The sequence below is a fragment of the Pezoporus flaviventris genome, unplaced genomic scaffold (assembly GCF_033815535.1).
Source record: "Pezoporus flaviventris isolate CSIRO_AGI_PZ_B2104156 unplaced genomic scaffold, CSIRO_AGI_Pfla_v1 ptg000029l, whole genome shotgun sequence".
Taxonomy (NCBI): domain Eukaryota; kingdom Metazoa; phylum Chordata; class Aves; order Psittaciformes; family Psittacidae; genus Pezoporus; species Pezoporus flaviventris.
Genome location: NW_026892577.1, coordinates 9,209,880 through 9,227,532, shown reverse-complemented (window position 1 = coordinate 9,227,532; position 17,653 = coordinate 9,209,880). Strand labels below are relative to the sequence as shown.

At 39.3% G+C, this 17,653-nt stretch overlaps 1 protein-coding gene and 1 long non-coding RNA gene across 3 annotated transcripts in view; one reads left to right on the top strand and one right to left on the bottom strand.

Annotated features, from left to right (window-relative positions):
• Positions 1-474: 474 nt before the first annotated feature.
• On the bottom strand, positions 475-2,249 carry LOC133272107 (uncharacterized). The gene is made up of 2 exons (XR_009744352.1): positions 1,486-2,249; positions 475-1,063 (listed from the first exon to the last, which is right to left on the bottom strand). It is a non-coding gene; the product is annotated as an uncharacterized LOC133272107 (long non-coding RNA).
• Positions 2,250-3,864: 1,615 nt separating this feature from the next.
• The window catches only part of CFAP58 (cilia and flagella associated protein 58), a 61,921-nt gene continuing 48,132 nt past the window's right edge, over positions 3,865-17,653 (top strand). For both annotated transcript variants that reach the window (XR_009744351.1, XM_061458812.1), the window contains exons 1-5: positions 3,865-3,946; positions 6,431-6,706; positions 11,593-11,741; positions 13,552-13,708; positions 16,139-16,333. Coding sequence is in view for 1 of the 2 variants with exons in the window: in XM_061458812.1 (XP_061314796.1) it covers positions 3,938-3,946; positions 6,431-6,706; positions 11,593-11,741; positions 13,552-13,708; positions 16,139-16,333 (786 nt within the window). In the remaining variant the exon portion in view is untranslated. The remainder of the gene's footprint in view (positions 3,947-6,430; positions 6,707-11,592; positions 11,742-13,551; positions 13,709-16,138; positions 16,334-17,653) is intronic.

The following is a 17,653-nucleotide window of genomic DNA, read 5'->3' as shown; positions in this document are numbered from 1 at the left end:
TCCACCGAAGATCCTAGTGCTGTACAGCACCAAGTGTGTTCGTGTTACCTTGTAGGCTTTCCTTCATAACCTTTCTAAGGAGTAATAATGCTGGGCAACCAGGATGGGAGGAGGTCACTTCTAGCAGACTATGCCTCCAAATACATAGGAGGAAGAGTTTCCTCCCTCACCCCCCTGTCACTCTCCAAAGCTGTAGGTCAGATTAGTAGCATAAGCCATAATGCTACTGGTGGTAAGAGCCCGCAGTGGGCAGTAATGGTGATGGGGATCCACAGAGTGTTGCTTTTCCTCCAGTCTTGAGAATGCCCGTGTTTGGCTGGGAGAAGGATAAAAGGGAGAAATTTTCTAACAAGCATGGCAAGCCATTGTAATCCTTTTTGCAGAACTGGGAGGAAAAACTGACAGAAAACTTCGGCAGTTTCAAGCCATGTGGGGAATGATAAGTCCAGTTTAGTTCCAGGATTACTGACTTAATTTTAGTTGCTTTCCATATTTGTCATCTATTTTATTTTTTATGTAGAGCATGTAATTGTACATTATACGCAAACTGCTTGTCAACTTTAGCTTTCATCTCAGAACTGAGCTCTTTATTTGGGTGTTTCTATTAATTAAAATGATTTAACTTTTTATGAAATGGTAATGTTTCTTCCTCTTGAGATCATTGGCTCAACTCTCATGCAAGACATGATCAAAGGTTACAGTTATTTGAGATCTGTTGCTGATGTTTATGAACAAAGTAGAAAGCCTCAATCCAGTTTAAGCTGAATGACTGTTCACATTATAAAACTATCATTAAGTTGGAGAATAACAGGAGGAGAGGATGTTCAAAAAGGATGCAGTAAAAATATCAGATAATTAAGTAATCAAGGACTGCATAGTATTTCTTTGTCACTGGAAAAAAGAAGTATTTTAGTAAGCTGTTGTTCCTTTTAATACTGCAAAAGTGATGTAACTGGGAAGGCAGACTGGCTTCCAGGATGCGTCACAGGGTATCAGCCCACGGACAGTGTCTGAAGGATCACTGGTGTTTGAGGCTGTGAGGTTGTGATGGATTTCCATATCACTGGGGAAATTACAAGACTTGCAGTTAGGTATGTATGTATCATATCTGTAGTAATATATATAAAATTATATTTTAATGTTAGTAAATTGTTTGACAAATTTTGCTTTCCTTAGTGATAATCTCCCATTGATGATAACTGAGTAAACTGAGAAAAATTATATGCAGAGGACCTTACCCATGGACACATGTTCACCCAACCATCGTGTCTTCATGTAGTAATTAACATTTGTAACACATTTCTAAACCAGAAAAGATTGACAGGGCTGAAAGTAGTTTTCTGGGGGGGGGCAGTTTATCAAACCACCGTGGTGGTGGGGTGCCACCTAGCGATGTCCTTCCCTACAACAGCGTGGTGTGAAAGGAAGCATATTTCACCCCCCGCTCCCCCCGAGCTTTCCTTTATCAATTCTTCTCGTTGTTACCTTCCAGTGTCCACAAGGTTCATTTTACACTGTCCAGAAGACATGTACTGTCATGGTCCTTGCTCCAAATTTCTTGCATTCTCCTGGGTGATGTTATGATGAGATTTGACTCTATTTATTTATACCTCTGCAGTAGCCCATAAATCCTTCCAGTCAGGAAGCGATGGTTTATCATTTTCATGCCACTACAGTTTAAAACATGCATTAAATTAACTGCCTGGGGGTTGTGATCTCAAATAAATCAGTGAGCAAACATTTCTTCTCTAGTAACCCTTTCTGCACAAACACAAATGTACTCCACTGACGCAAAACTCACTCATGAAGCAGGTGATTCTGCTTGTTTACCATACAGTACGGGTGTCTCTTGAACAAAGTCAAACACTCGGAAATAAATAACAGCCTTTTCAATGAACTGAAACTTTCTGGGTCTGCCTTGTCCCTCCTGTTAATGGAGATTTATTTGGGTTTCTTTTAAGGTGATTTATCTTTTTTTCCCCCTTCTTTGTGGCTGTAAGAGTTTTTTCACACTGACTAGCAGAAAAGTTTTTCCATAGCTGGGAATGTAGGATTAGCTTAAAAGGGGGCATTAAAAAGTGATTCCACTTCTGGAGCTTCACTTTGTCTAGAGGTTCACTCTATGACATAAGTGCATCATTTACAGCCATGACAGCTACAACACTATTGCAGGATGGCTGCTGTGGTTATTTCCACCTTCCTGATGGTCCCAGGCTAGAGAAAATACTTGCTAAGGTCAGAAGTGCTGATGTTAGACCAGCTTCTCAGATGTGAACCTGCTGAGACATTCTGTAGGTTTGCTGCAGAATTAATTCAAAGTAAATATTTGAGTCTTGTAACAGATTGCAGCCCTGGTTGCACTTAAACCTATACAGTGTGAGTTGTGATGTTTTAAGGCATGGTGGCTGTATTATCAAAAAAGGACTTTAGCATGACTTTATCACAGATCCCTAACACAGTCACTCTACTATGTCTGCACTGCAGCTCTATGGTGAACTTACCAGATTTGAATGAACTTAGCTCAAATGGCACTTGTCTTGAAGAACGGCCTTTACAGTCACCCTTAGAGGGTCTCACAGGACACAAACCACTAGAAGTCTGAAAAACATAGAATAGAATCATAGAATATTTTGGGTTGGAAGGGACTTTCAAAGGTCATCTAATTCATTCCCCTGGCAATAAGTAAGGATACTTTCCAGTAGATCAGGAAGCTCATGGGAATGCCTCGTGGGAATAAATAGGTATTGGTTTTGGGCACATTTGTGTTGTTACTTAGAAGCACAAACACGAATCTAAAGCGCAAAGGTAATTACTTCCCTTCGTAGGTTTCCACTCCCGTTTTGTTGTTAAAGCCATAAGAGAGTATAATAAATATCAGGGTTACATACTTAAAATGTGAAATTGAAGGATTTTGTGTTTATCATAGATATTATTTTTTTTTTTTTTTGTAATTCTGAGCATATCCACTTCCTCCAGCAGTATTTTGATAGCAACATTAAAATCATACCTTTGATATAGCAGCCTTCCAATATTTGAAGGGGGACTAAAGGGATGCTGGGGATGGACTCTTCATTAGGGACTGTAGTGACAGGACAAGGGCTAACGGGTTAAAGCTTAAACAGGGGAAGTTTAGATTGGATATAAGGAAGAAGTTCTTTACTGTGAGGGTGGTGAGGCACTGGAACAGGTTGCCCAAGGAAGCTGTGAATGCTCCATCCCTGGCGGTGTTCAAGGCCAGGTTGGACAGAGCCTTGGGTGACATGGTTTAGTGTGAGGTGTCCCTGCCCATGGCAGGGGGGTTGGAACTGGATTATCTTAAGGTACTTTCCAACTCTAACTATTCTATGATTCTATGATATTTCTCTACACTTGCAGCTGTTTTATTTTAAAGGTGTGAAAGTTTGGTCCTCTTGAGAATATGAAAACCTAGAATCAAGGAATTTTTCATGATCATCTTCCTGGTAATTTTATTTCATAAGAAACATCAGTACAGAAGGAAATGAGGAAAAAGAAGAGTTCAAAATTTAGAAAAGGATCTTTATTGATTTTTTTTTTATTAGAAGCATGCTTTGAAATGACTGGAACTATGTTTCAGAGTGTGAACAGTCAGGTGCAACGAAATGTCAGAAACCATGCTCTAAACGCAATTTGCGACCCAGACCCTCACAAACCCTCTTTCATCACCTTCCACAGGACCCTGCCTACCTCCGTGCCTTGAGGGGACGTGTGAAGGGCTTCTCTAAGCAACAGTTTGGAACCCTCAGGGCCCCGAGCCCTTCTCCGGGTTCCATGGGCCCCAGCAACCATCCCGGCCCCGCCCGCCGCCGTTGCTACGATACGACGCGGCGGCTTCTGCGCCTCCGCGGCATCGGGTAGCCGTAGCTCCAGCAGCCCCGATCGCGACTCCGGTGCTCACTGCCCGCGGCCAGCCGGCAGCATGGCTGAGGTGAGCCCTCTCACCCTCCTCTCCCCGCCTTTTTCTTTTGTACCTCCGAATAAGCCCAACAACATCGTCTGTGTACCATCTGGATCTGTGTACCACGCTTAAGTGCCTAGTTACTTCTGTGAGCAGAGCTCAGTTACGTCCTGTGTTCAAAGTAGGAGTAATCAGGCTACTGGTACAAGGCAGTAGTAACACTTAAATTGTAGTAACACCTGCTGCTTTTAAGATTTTGGGTGTAATTCCCTCTCCCCATATGCCGTTACTGCTCTGCTTTTAAAACCAATTATGATCACAAATGTAAAAGTGGTCAGAACTGAAGGATTCATGCTTGAAAGGAAGGTGAAATAAGTAGCAGCCCAAATGAATTGCTGTGAGTGTCATGGCAGGGTTGGAGGGGTTGTGCACTAAGCTTTGTGCATGTCAGGCAGATCGCCCTTCCATGCGGGCAGCAGCCCAGGGTTTAACATTCAAGTTGTCTTTGCTGTTTTACCATTGAAGTTTCTGACAGAAAAACAAACCCCAAACCCTCAAATGAGGTCCCTGGCAGGGATCAGGGATTTGCGACCAGTGCCTCTGCCACAATGTGTCTCATAGCCTGACCTTTCAATTGTAAAGGTGTGATTTTACTTTTTTAATTTCAGGTATTTCAGGTAGCATGAGTTTACATATTCCCCTCCCTTTCCTCCCAAACATGAAATAAACATGTTTTGCTTTTAGACTTTTTCAATTTTGAAAATTCCCACCTTTAAACCGTTTATGTTCAAATAGTGAGTAAAGGCCTGAACCATTCTTGAAATAGCAGTCTATTGCTTTGGGGGGGTGGGGGGTGGGGGTGGGTGCAGATACGAGGGCAGATTTCTAAGGCTGAGCTGTGCATCTCCTTGAATGTCCTCTGTGAGGTGGGGTTGCCATACATCCGCAGCCAGCACCAGCAGGAGATCTATTTGCCTATCCAAGTGAGTCCACCTCAGAGGTATGGTTGTAAAGATACGACTAGACTTCAATTTCATAGTATAGAGACGTTCCAGTCAGTTTTGATCAAGCTTGAGTAATGGCAGCAGTGTACCTGTGGCAGCATGATCCACCCTCTGGGCTGATTCGCCTTGCTGCTTAGCAGATCATGCTAACTCCATAGAAGTTGCCATACTGCTGCCTCTTGGTATGAATGTGTTTTTTGAAGGCTATAATGGAGGCTTATTTTAAGCTGTTTTGAAAAATATTGGTGGAACTTGGTGTCCAGCAACAAAGCTGGCAAAATTTGATATTAGAACTGAGCTAGATCAGAAATTCTTCCCTGTGAGGCGCTGGCACAAGCTGACCAGAGAAGCTGTGGATGCCTCATCGCTGAGCTCAAGGCCAGGTCGGACAGGGCTTGGAGAAACCTGGTCTGGTGGGAGGTGTACCTGCCCATGGGAGGGGGATTGGAACTGGATTATCTTCCAACCATGCTATGATTCTGTAATTCTATGAGTTCCTACAGAGGAAGGATTGGCATGCACTGGCATTACTGGAGCTTTCAGACACACTTATCTGCAGGTGGTTTGCTGGCACTGTCTCCATAGAAAGCATAAAGTCATCAGACTTTAGGTGTAGAGAACTGGGAAGAATTGAGGCTAAAATACTGGGCTTCCTGAATAGTCGACGTCTTATTCAAACACTATCACAATGATATTTTATAGCCCTATCTTTAAAGTAGTTATGATACTCAATTCTGTGAAAGCGCAAGAAGTTTCAGTAAAATCAGGGGAGATCTGTTTGAAAAATAGCCTGCAGTATGTGTATCATATGCTAGTAAGAGAACTGTTATTTCAGAAAATTTTGTTATGATTTCTTAGCAGCTGTTACACATTCAGTATCTTGTCTTTTTGTATTCTGGGGTGTCCTTGTTTCAGCTGTGTTGATTTTCTTCTTGGTAGCTGGTACAGTGCTGTGTTTTGGATTTATTATGAGAATGATGTTGATAACACAGTGATGTCTTAGTTGTTCCACATTAGTGTTTACCCTAAATCAAAGACTTTTCAGTCTCTCATCTTCTGCCAGTGAGGAGGAGCACAAGAAATGGAAGGGAGAACAGCCAGGACAGATGACCTGAACAAGCCAACATACCACAGAGAGTCATGCTTAGTATAGAAACTGAGGGGAGTTGTCTGGGAGCCATCAATCACTGCTTGGGTACAGGATGGGTATCAGTCAGTGGGTGGTGAGCTGTTGTGTTGTGTGTATTGGATTTGATTCCTCTCTTTTTCCTTTTATATTATTATTATTATTACTATTATTATTATTATTATTATTTAATTTATTTCAAATATGAAATTGTTTTTATCTTTTATCTTACCTTTTTCTGATTCTCCTCCCCATCCCACTGGGATGGGGGGGAGTGAGTGAGCACTGTGTGGTACTTAGTTGCAGGCTGGGGTTAAGCCATTACATGGAGTCTGAAATGTTCCATTTCTCCTATTTGTTGATTATCTTTTTTATTTCATTCAGTCTTCCAAACCATGTCTAGATGAAAGTGCATTTGAAGCACTGGAGAAAGACTTCCAAGATGTCATCAATCAGCTTAAGGGAGATAAAGCTCTGGAAAAATTCCGAATAGAATATGAGAAGCTCCATACTGTTCTGAAAAAGTCTCATGAAAATGAAAAGCGTCTCACGGAGAAATGCAGGAGCCTGAATGCTGAGCTTATGGTGAATTCATCTAAAGCAGCTGCTCTCATAAAGCTCTGTAAAGACGATCAGAGTACTATATCATCGATGAAGACGGTAACATTTTGAATAGAATTAAAAATGATCTGAAATTGTTAAAGACAAGCGTGGTAATAAGACATACATCTACAAGAACACTTTCTTTATGTAGAGAACTAGCTGGAGGACTAGCTGTAGAGCTGGCATGTCCAGTTCTTTACCCTCTGCTTTGCAATCAGTTGCTTTGTTTTTTCAGCCTGGAAATTTTTACAGGTCTCAGTCAAATTCTGTGTTTATTTGCACTAAACCAACCTTATCAGCTTTCAGGTACTCACTAATAATTTTGTTTAAACTTCCCCTTTGTAAAATAGCACGTTTTCAACTTAATATACAGCTTTTGATTCATTAGTATTTCTGAAGGGCTGCTGCCAAAACGTTAAAAAAAATTACTTATTTGCTGAAATATGGATTGTAGACCAGGGAAGTGCCATCAACTCACCTAAGTAAATGTTTCACAACTCTTTGGTTTTTTAATAGGGATCCTTTACAGCATTTCAGTGTGATTTTGCCAATTGAGTCTGATGTGTTCTTTGTTATTGATTTGAACTCTGTCAAATCAGAGTGTTTCACTCACTAAAAACAGTCAATTTTTTTAGACTTACAGTGAGGTTTGACTAGCAGAAACATAAAGCTGCCAAATGATCAGAAGACTGTATTTTGAACACTTTCCTCTCTGATAGTGTAAAAACTTAGGCTTTAATTTAGCACTTAGTTGAGAAACCTCAATGCCTTACAATCAAGTGGTTTGTTCCAGTAAAATAAATTCAGTGTAACAATCCAGAGTGATCTATGAGCACTACATAAATAGAAGTTCTTTGAAGTGAAGTTTCTTGTCCTTATAATTATTAAATAGGATGTTGTCATCCTATGGCTGCAGCTCACAAGCCCATGGTACTGCTCAAAGAGAAGGAGGAAAACTGTATAGAAAATCTTGCTGTTTTTCACTGCTGCTAAGCAAAACCTGGTAGGAGGGTGTCAGGAACCACAATGATCATTCTAATTTGCTTTCTGCTATTACATGACAATACTCTGAGTGTGAGCAGTAGCAGAGGCAATCCTTCAAGATGTTCCCAAGCTGAGGAGACATTGTCTTAGTAATGTCATAAAACTGAGGAAGGGAAGAGTAGGAAAAATAAGAGCCTTTCCAATTTAAGCAGCTGATTTGAAGCTCAGGCAAGATATCAGTTCTGGTGGTTTTCTGTGGGCCAAGTAAAGAGCACTGACACTTTTTCAGTTTGATTATGAGAATTAGTCTTCCCCTTAAATGTTCAGGAATTATTTGGATGTTGTTTAAAATGTTTAAATGTCATGTTTTGGGGTTTTGTTTGGTATACCCTCCATATTTCACATTATCCTCCTTTCTGAAGGGAAGTTCCATTACAGCTGTTGTATTTCACTACAATTTTACTAATGTTCAAACAATGTATTTTGCGGTGCCCAAGGCAAGTGATGAGGCAAGTTCAAGTGCTAAAATAGCAAAGATAATATTCTTCAGTGCTAAATAAACAATCTGTTCCTCTGTTTCATTATTTATAAAAGCTGGGAGAATCCTGGTGGGGCTGTTCCTGTCAAAATGGAATAGTTCCTTCAAATTAAGGCCCTAAATCTTGGGGACCTGATGGATCATCAGGGTTGAAGGTATACAACTTTCCTCTTCTAGGTCATTGTTTCATATACAAATACAAGTTGCAGAAGCAAAATTTTTCTCCATGTGAAGCCTGGTTGTAATTAGTATGATTGTTTAGGGACAGGGGTTAACTACACAGATCAGTGGCTGGTAGGACCCAGGTCACTAATAATCAATAGTTGTTAACTGCGTGATGGTTGCTCAGTGCTATGGTTTATAGTTTTAATAAACTGGACATAACAGTCTGCTGTTTACAGTCATCAAAGGAGCAAAGGGTCAAGCTGAACAGAAAGGGAATACAGTTCTCTTTTTTCATTGATAGGGACACTGATCCACAGGGCTGCATGGGAAGAATGCTAGAATGGGAATTTATAGGAGCTTGTATTGCCCAGCTTGAAATCACCAAGTTCCCAATTTCCAGGGGGATCAATCCAATACACTAAGAAACCATTTCAGTAGTTCTCAGTTTCTGAGCAGTGAAACTGGTGTGATCTTTTGGGGTACTTAATGAAAAAAAAAATAAGGCTGTCACATTTCTGAATTCTGCTTCACAATTTCCAGAGTTCCAGTCCTTCTCCACAAAACTTTTGGATGATTCTAACTGCAAACATCCAGCGGACTTCTGTCTTTAGTTATATGCAAATTGCAAAGCATGTTACCTATCTAACCATGTACTGCAATTATGCAGTGATGCTGACAAACTGCATTCTTTCAGTTCCCTTCTCCACTGAGTAATAGTGTGAACATTTTTGCAATGAAGGCTTCCACCATCAAAATTTTCCTCCTCTTTACTTTTGAAATTAAAGAAAGCTCTCTGCTGATCCTCTATTCAAGGTAAAAGACACGACCAAGAAACAATTACAGAGAAGCCCAGTTTTGCTGATGCTAAACTCTGTAGCAAATTCTTATTTACATTTTACTTGTTAATGGGGCCATCATCTGTGCCTGCTAACTTTATTGATCAAAATTGGTTTTATCAATATAAATTCAATAAGATTATTTTTACCCATCAAAAGCAAGACAAAGTTAAAAAAGCACAGCTTGGGGTGATTTGAAATCACTGCTTATCTGAATGGCCTCACTGACTTCAGTGATCTCTGCTGTGAATATTCACCAGAATAAAATAGTTGCTGAAGCCATTAAGAACTCTCAGAGGTCATATTGATTTTATTCACCAGTTCTATCCCCCAAAACTCCAATCATAATGATTTAATTCACCAATTTTAATCACAGTCTAATCAGCCAGCAGGAAGCTTTGATTTAAGTAATCAGCCTTAATCTTATTTTCCATTTGCATTTTTCTAGAGAAAGGTTGGTTGCCTCTTATTGGTTGGCAAATCTGAAACACGTTTGTTTACAGCTATATTTTGTGCTATTCTGCCAGTCAAGATGATATCTTCATGCTGTTATTTCAGCCCAGTGTGCATTTATTTCAATTTCATAATTGAACATTTTTATGTAAGATAATAATGAATGGAAAATTTAATATTTACGAGATGATACTTAATACTTTCTGTGTGATCATTGCTGCATTTGAATGGAAATTAGAACTCAAAATGTATAAACCAAAAGTTTACTTTAATATTTAAACCTGTTTAAATATGCTTGGTGCAGAAGTGAAAAGCACATCTTTTGAACTACATTTTGAGCTAAGTAATTTACTGAGTAATGAAAATACTGGTTTTAGGTAGTGAATTTAATTGACTATAATCTCCTTCAGAATTTCCGAACAAGTAAAGTCCACTGCCTAACTCTTTAATAGGGTGGGAAAAAAAAGAAGAACAAACATTCCTGATCTTTAAGTTCCAGATGGTTTTTCAAATTTGGATATGCTGAACTCGTTGAGTAAATAAAAGGAAAATGTATTCCCTTTCCAGTTTGAAGAGGCCACAGATGTTACATTTTGTGTTATCTTTTCAGCAAATTCTAGTAGCCTGTTACTTCTGCTGGTTTAATAGCTTAAATTTTTAATTTAGGCAGTAAACAGCTAAGTACTACATTTGATTTTAAAGAGTTCAATAAATATATTAACAATATACCATAGTATAGGTGTCATAATTTTGAGTTTAATGTTAAATGGGGTTCTTTTAGAACCAGATATGTTAATTTCAATAGAGAATTGCTGTAAACAATCTGATATAAATGAAATTATTTTACATACTTCACTGTGGAGGTGTTTTAAGTTTTTTTCCCTGTCCCATTTTCGTATGATGCAAATAGGAGTTGAAAAGCATATTATGGCCTGATGTAATGATGCTTCTGTCTGGCTCTGCTTGGGGAGACCCTAGAGCTAATATAGAGCTGCACAGCCACACTAGGAGTCTAAATCTGTACATGTCCATTAAGTCCAGGACTCCACCAGGAGCCAGCTGAGAAAAGAGCATGAGAGAGGACGTCATGCTGTGATTTGCAGCTCAGGGACTTCTAGTGCCACAAGTAGTGTCTTCATTATTTACTGAGTCTTTGGGAACTTTTCTTCCAGTCCAGTTCTGAATTTATGCATTTTTTTTTTTTTTTAGCACAGGATTCTAGAACTGATAAGAGCTTGGTTTAAACCTGGCAAAGAATAAGCCTGCTCTGTGACTTTTAAGGATCTTATTCAAAGGAGAGAGATACAGAGGAAGTTAAAAAATTTGAGTGAACCCTCCTCCCCTATCCTGGTCTATCCTGTTTGTGGGTATCAGCCCTGGGCTTGTGAGAGGCGCACGAGTCTGTCATTCAAGTAATTCTATGTGCTGAAATTTGGTGTAAGAATCGTAGCTTGTCTAAATACACAGTTAAAATAAAAATACACTAGGTCCTCACAGATGGAAATGAACAAAGGGAGAGAAAAGCCCAGAGTACCATCTTTTTCTCATCCTAATTAAATTGAATGTTCATTGTCATAGCATCTAATAAGATTTGTACAGACATAAGTGAGCCATTGAAGTAGATAGTACCTTTGTGGGTACTGAATTTTCAGCAAATTTTTAGGTACTACTGGGTCTGACATGACCATAACCTTGTAGAGTGAGATTTGATAATGTTCAGATCTGTGTGTTAAAGAAAATGTATTAGAGCTTTTGTGATGTAAATTGACATACATAGTCTGTATGTCTCAAAGTGTTTGCTATGCCCTCATCCAAATGAAAAGGCAACTAGTAAGGAAAACTTTTGTGAATCTAAGCATGAAAAGGCATGAAAATCCATTTTCTTAATTAACTAAAATGCAAGGCAATTAATTTGTTCATTTTCAACACAATTTAATTTGTGTAATTGTTTTCAATTTCATTCCTAGGAGATTGACAAGGCCTGGAAAATGGTGGATATAGCCTATGAAAAGGAGCAGAAAGCAAAGGAGAAGATTGCTTCACTGAAAGAGGAAATTGCACGCCTAAGTAATTCAGTGGAGAAAGGATCTGAAGCATCCCTAGGACAAGACCGCAAGTAAGTTTTCCTCAGCGAGGGGGAAATCCTAATCTGATTTTCTGTCATTCTACACTACATTCTGTTCTGGTTAGCTGTTTACACACTACAAAGACACTGGGAAAAAGAAAGAGAGGTCTTTCCTGCCTTCTACTTTTCTCAGGACTGCACATTTATTGGTCTACATGTGTATGCAGTAAGCAAGTACAGAATCAGGCTCTGAGCAAGTTCGTTCAGTGTTGGATTAATCTGGGAGATCAAATAAAAATCAATATTATGCACTTTCTCAGTATATGTCATATTGTTTTATCTGAGTAGCATTTCAACATACTCTGTCTTTGAGAACAGGATCCTGTCAAGATTTTTACATGTGATGGCAGCAGGGTCAAGTAGATAAGTCAAGGAAGCAGGAGACTTTATTTCTGTTCCCAGCTTTGTTACAACAGTTATTATTGTTTGTATTCTTATTTGTATTTTATATTTACATACTTTCAAGACTATAGTTTTTTTTCTACTGAACATCTATGCATAGAGGGACTTAGTGTCAGGTGGAGCCTCTGGCTGCTACAGCACACAAATAATAATGAACTTCAGGAGCTGCTCAAAAGTCCTCTAAAAGTTAGTGTTTGTAGTATCAAATCCTCAGACTGTGGTTATGCTGTAAGTTTAAGTCTAAACTCAAAGATGAGATAAATATATTGACTTGTGCACTTTCTGTGGAGATTGCTGATGGTTCACCTGGCTGGTTCTGGGCTGTAATTCTCTCACTGTATAAGGTATTTATGTTAAGCATTCAGGATATATATGGGCCATACTCATCTCCCCATGCACTGTGCATCCTGACCACATAAACAAGACTTGTGTGTATGAGTAAGGCCTTTAGTGTGCTCAAACATTTCCCTCCCAAGGAATATGCCAGAACATAAACCACCTGAATGCATGAAAAATCCACTCCTTCACCTTTTGTCTCTGAAATGTTCTGGGCCTGTGTAACAGGTTTCCTTGGATCTAAAAGCTTGGTCATTAAGCCTTCCCCCAGTATAACTCTGTCTAAAAGCAGCTCTCTGGCTGCTTGTAGCATTTTCCTGCAAGAGCCAGGAGCTGCTTACCGTTTCCAGCTGCTGCCCAGGCTGCTTGAGACCTGCCTACTTAAAATCGCTTCTTAAAGTTCCTTCTGTATTTACTGCTAGTTCCATGCTTAAATACTTTGTCCAGTGACAAAGCCAGGGGGACTTGTCTGGCCAGGGGCCAGACAACTCCTTTGAAGGTTTTCAGCCCTATAAGGCTGAAAGTCCTATTGTCTTTTAGAACTATAGGTTGTTTTTTAAGGTTGAGCTTGTGCCCACACTGCTTGAACTTTCTTTCAGATTGAAAATGTGTCTGAAGGGGGAGTCTGGTTTATTCTTACATTAGGTACTGTAAGACATACCCTAGTTAGGTGCCCAGTCAGGTAATCTGCAGAGAGACTGGTTACAATAATGTGACATTTTTGGTCCCTGAGTATTTTTGCAATAGGCAGAGAAGAAGGAATTTTGTTCCCTGTTACCTTTTTGGGAAACTGAGGGTTTCTTCATACCCATAAGGAATTATTACAAGAAAGAGTGATTTATTGGACTAGGTTAGCTTTTAAGGCTACCTATGTTGATGGTGGCTACATTGACAGTAGACAGCATATAACTCAATTGACCAGCAGAGCCTTAATCCAAAAGGAGTTTAAAATTAAACAAATTACTTTAAAACTCCTGTTTCTCACAAAAAAGCTTGCTCTGGCATAGCAGGAAGAGCAGAAATGGCCTGTGACACTGCTTGACTATTATTTCCTTGCTTCCAGAGTCTGGGATTTGCTAAAATATAAAGAAGACATAACAAAGGAGAGAGACCAACTGTTGTCAGAAGTTGTGGAGTTACGTCAAAGTCTAACTCAAGCTGCAGAACAGCAGCAGGCTATGGAGAAGGCAAAAACTGAGGCAGATCAATCTATTAAGCAGGTCAGTACAGATCACCAGGTGGTAACTCTAGACTTTATCCTGAACCATTCTCCACACTTGCAATTGGTCTCCATTGACTAGTATGCTACTACCTGTTCCTTCACATCTCAAATGTTTTCAGTAGTGCTCAGAAAGGAGTCTATTGTGAATGATTTTTATGTTTTTCTCTACTTCTAGGCTATGTCCTTTGCAAAGTGTAATGTCATGGACCAGCTGCTTCCATAACTTCCCAGCAGCGTGAATGAAGCCAAGGTTCCTTTGCCTGAGTCATAGTTATCTTTCGTACTGGAGATGTTGTGTTTTTTTTTCTGCATTGTAAATCATTATGCTTTCAAAGAACCATTTAGAATGTAGACCTGGAATAGAGATCCTAGATTCTTTGCTGTTGGCAGTGGTCACCATACCATCATTTTTAAGAATGCATCAAATTCTGACTTCAAAGCTAATTAAGCTTTGAATTAATTAAACCTCCCTTACTTTTTTCTGTGGGAAGCTTTCTAGAACATCACTTTTCTAATGGTTAGAGACCTCCTTTCTTCTTCACACTGATTCCTGCCTACTGTTTTTCAGCTTAAATAATTTTTCACATCACCACTACCTGTAGGAAGCAGTCATATTATAGAGTTGTAGAATCATAGAATGGTTTGGGTTGGAGAGGACCTTAAGATCATCTAGTTCCAACCCCCCTCCCCCCTGCCATGGGCAGAGATGCCTCACTCTAAACTGTGTCACCCAAGCCCAGTCCAGCCTGGCCTTGAACACTGCCAGGGATGGATCATTCACAACTTCCTTGGGCAACCCATTCCAGTGCCTCACCACCCTTACAGTAAAGAACTTCCTTTTATCTAACCTAAACTTCCCTGTTTAAGTTTTAACCCATTACCCATTGTCCTATTGCTACAGTCCCTAATAAAGAGTCCCTCCCCAGCATCCTTATAGGCCCCCTTCAGACGCTGGAAGGCTGCTATGAGGTCTCTATATTCCATCTCAGCTTTACTTTTTTGTTTCCTTTTTAAGTTAGGTTTTCTCTTTTTCTGACCATCTGAGCAGACAGTTCTACTTTAATGATCAATCTGTACAGCTTCTTTTAAATGCGTACAGCAGCTAGAGATACGGAAGACTGAGGATCAATAGAATGGCCACTGAGTGGAAAGAAAGTAGAAAAGAATGGAAGACGGGATGCAGAACTCTGATTGATACACAAAATATAAAAACACAATAATGAAGAATAAGAGAATTTAAAGCAGAATGTAAATAGGGGCTGGAGCAAGACAGCAGGAGAAAGGAAAAGCAGAAAAGAACACTTGAAGGACAAAGAAGAGATAGAAGCAGCATTTAATTTACAGTTTTTTATTAATCACATATAGGAAAGTAATGATCAGTTTATGTTTTGTGCACAGCATCTGTTTCTAAAGCAGATGGCTGGGAGTGTATTACAAGACAACATAAATCTTTGCTTTTCTGACAGAATTGTGAGCATGGGAGAAAAGAGAGAGGATTGAAACTCCCATCAAAACTTACTGGATCTTGCCAGCTTTAATCTTCTGATATTCACTTTATCAGCCCTTAAATTTACAGGATTGTTACAGTATTTGTAACTACCCCCCATTCTCCCAGTTCTCGAGAAATTATTCTCCACTTCAGACTGCTTAAATGACAATGTCTTTCTGTAGATCCTATTAAAGACTGTGTCTGTTCTGGCAACTTTTCATCTGTGGGTTCAGAAGGAGAGGAAACTTTAAGCAATGAATATCTTACAATTGCTGGTTCCTGGCTGAACTGAAAATTTCCATGTGGATCAACCCCCTGTCTCTCCTCTCTGCTGATTCTGCTCCATCACATTTTTGGGGAGGGAGAGAGCAAGTGTCACAAGACAGTCTATTAAATATGAAAGGAAGCTCCTCTTTCAAAGTTCCCACAGAGGAACTTTGAGAACAGAAGATTGAGAGCAGTTGTGAAAATGAACACTGGTCTGACATCTCTCTCTTTCTTTTAATATCAGTATAATAAGTGTTTCTGCTGGTGAGATAGAAAAATAAAAATCCTTGCAGTACAATATGAAGCCCTAATTAGTTTTAATGCTGCATTCAGAAAATGCCACTTTATAATACCTTATAACTGAAAATACATGTCCAGAGGAATGCTTTTTTGTCTGAATTGTGTCAGACCCTTCTGTGTAGATGAACTGACTGATGCTTAATAAATTCTTGTCATCATTGAATAGGTTCCCTCATGCAGGGTATTTTGTTCAACCTCTAGAGAACATATTTTCTTCTGAGAAGATCTGGCATATTACATGGAGTAGTGGGTACAGTAATACAGAAGCTGTTGTTTTCAAAACTAAGCACAGTAAAAGGAGAGGTGATAGGCCTTGTTTTCTGGAATAAAAGGCAGCAGAACTCAAAACCTTTGTCTTGTCTATTGTTACAGCTGCAGAAAGACATCCAGGTGCAACAGTATGAGGTAACACGAGAGACTCGAAAAAAGGAAAGATTAGAGAAGGATCTGAAAAATCTTCTAGCTGAAATGGATGATAAGCAAACTGAGATAAAGAATTTACAGCAAGATATACAGAGGAATAAAGAGGAACAACTGAAAATGGAACAGAACCTAAAAGAGCTGAAGGTAGGGTACATGGTACACTGCATGTGTCAGGTCTAAGCTGCTCAAATAATTTCCTGAAGGGAGAGGGAGGGATATTAATTTAAGTCACTACATTTTAACAAATAATTATTTCAATATAAATATTAATTTACTAATAAATAAATATGTAAAGCTTGCTGACATTTCAGATAGATTTACTCACAGAAATCAGTAGTGGATCACAATGATATTGTGATCTTGGAAAGATCACATCAAATGAGACACAGTCTGTGAAGAGTGTGGATGGTCTAATGATAGTAACAGGAGACTGCCAGGTGGAATTTCTGATGTGTATTGCCAGTTTTGCCACTGATTGACTGTAGTGGCATTAGTAAAAAAGTCATTTTACCTCCAACCCCTTCTTTCTTCTCTGTCACAATAATTTTTATCTATCTCTCAAGCTTGTGGAAGAGTTTCCGTGAAAGGGCAGAGAGCTGTCTTCGTAAACCTTTTTGATTGATTTTCTCCATTCTGTTTCTAAAAACTTTATCTGGAAATGCCCTAACATAGTGTTCTTAAAGTGTTTGAATTTCAAGGTTTTCAGTCCATTTCCCCTGACTTTAAGAAACTCTCAGAGAAGCAATTTCAGTAAATGGCAGGAGAGATCTCATCACTGTAAACCAGTCCTACCTTGGGAGTTTTGTGTATCTTGTAAATTTATTACTTTTGTAGCTTTTTCACCCTTCAGGTACCTGAATTTGTGAAGGTAGATGTCTGTGACAATATTTTTGTCAACAAAAAATCCTAGTAAAATACTTCACATAAAGAGGTACAGAGAAGACTTGATTTTTTTCTCTGAATATCACTCATTTGATGCAGCTTTTGAGGGCAGCTCCATGATCTGCCAGGAAATCACATTTTTTTAAAATAGGATACCTACATTTCATGGTTCTGTTCCTTTCTTCCTCTTCTTTATAGTCCCTTTCAACCTTTCTAACTGCAGATTTTAGGGGCATTCAATTGTCCAAGCTATCCTGGAAACCAATAATTCACATAAAGTGCTGTGCCTAGGCTAATTAATCAGGCTTTGCACTGTCTTTGTTACCTGTGCTGGCATGAAGGTGTCTGTAGATGCCCTGCATTGTCTTTTGCAAAAAGTCTGTCCAAAACGCAGGCTATCCAACTGTGCATAAGCTAGAGTAGAGATCTGTGAGAGAAGGTGACTCAGCTATTGCAATGTCATTGGGTTGCCATTTCTCAACTGAATGATAGTTGGCTTTCTTGCATGACAGTGAAGATGGCTTGATACAGCTACTATGGGCTACATCCCACCCATGGACAAACCTCAATAAAAAGTCTCCT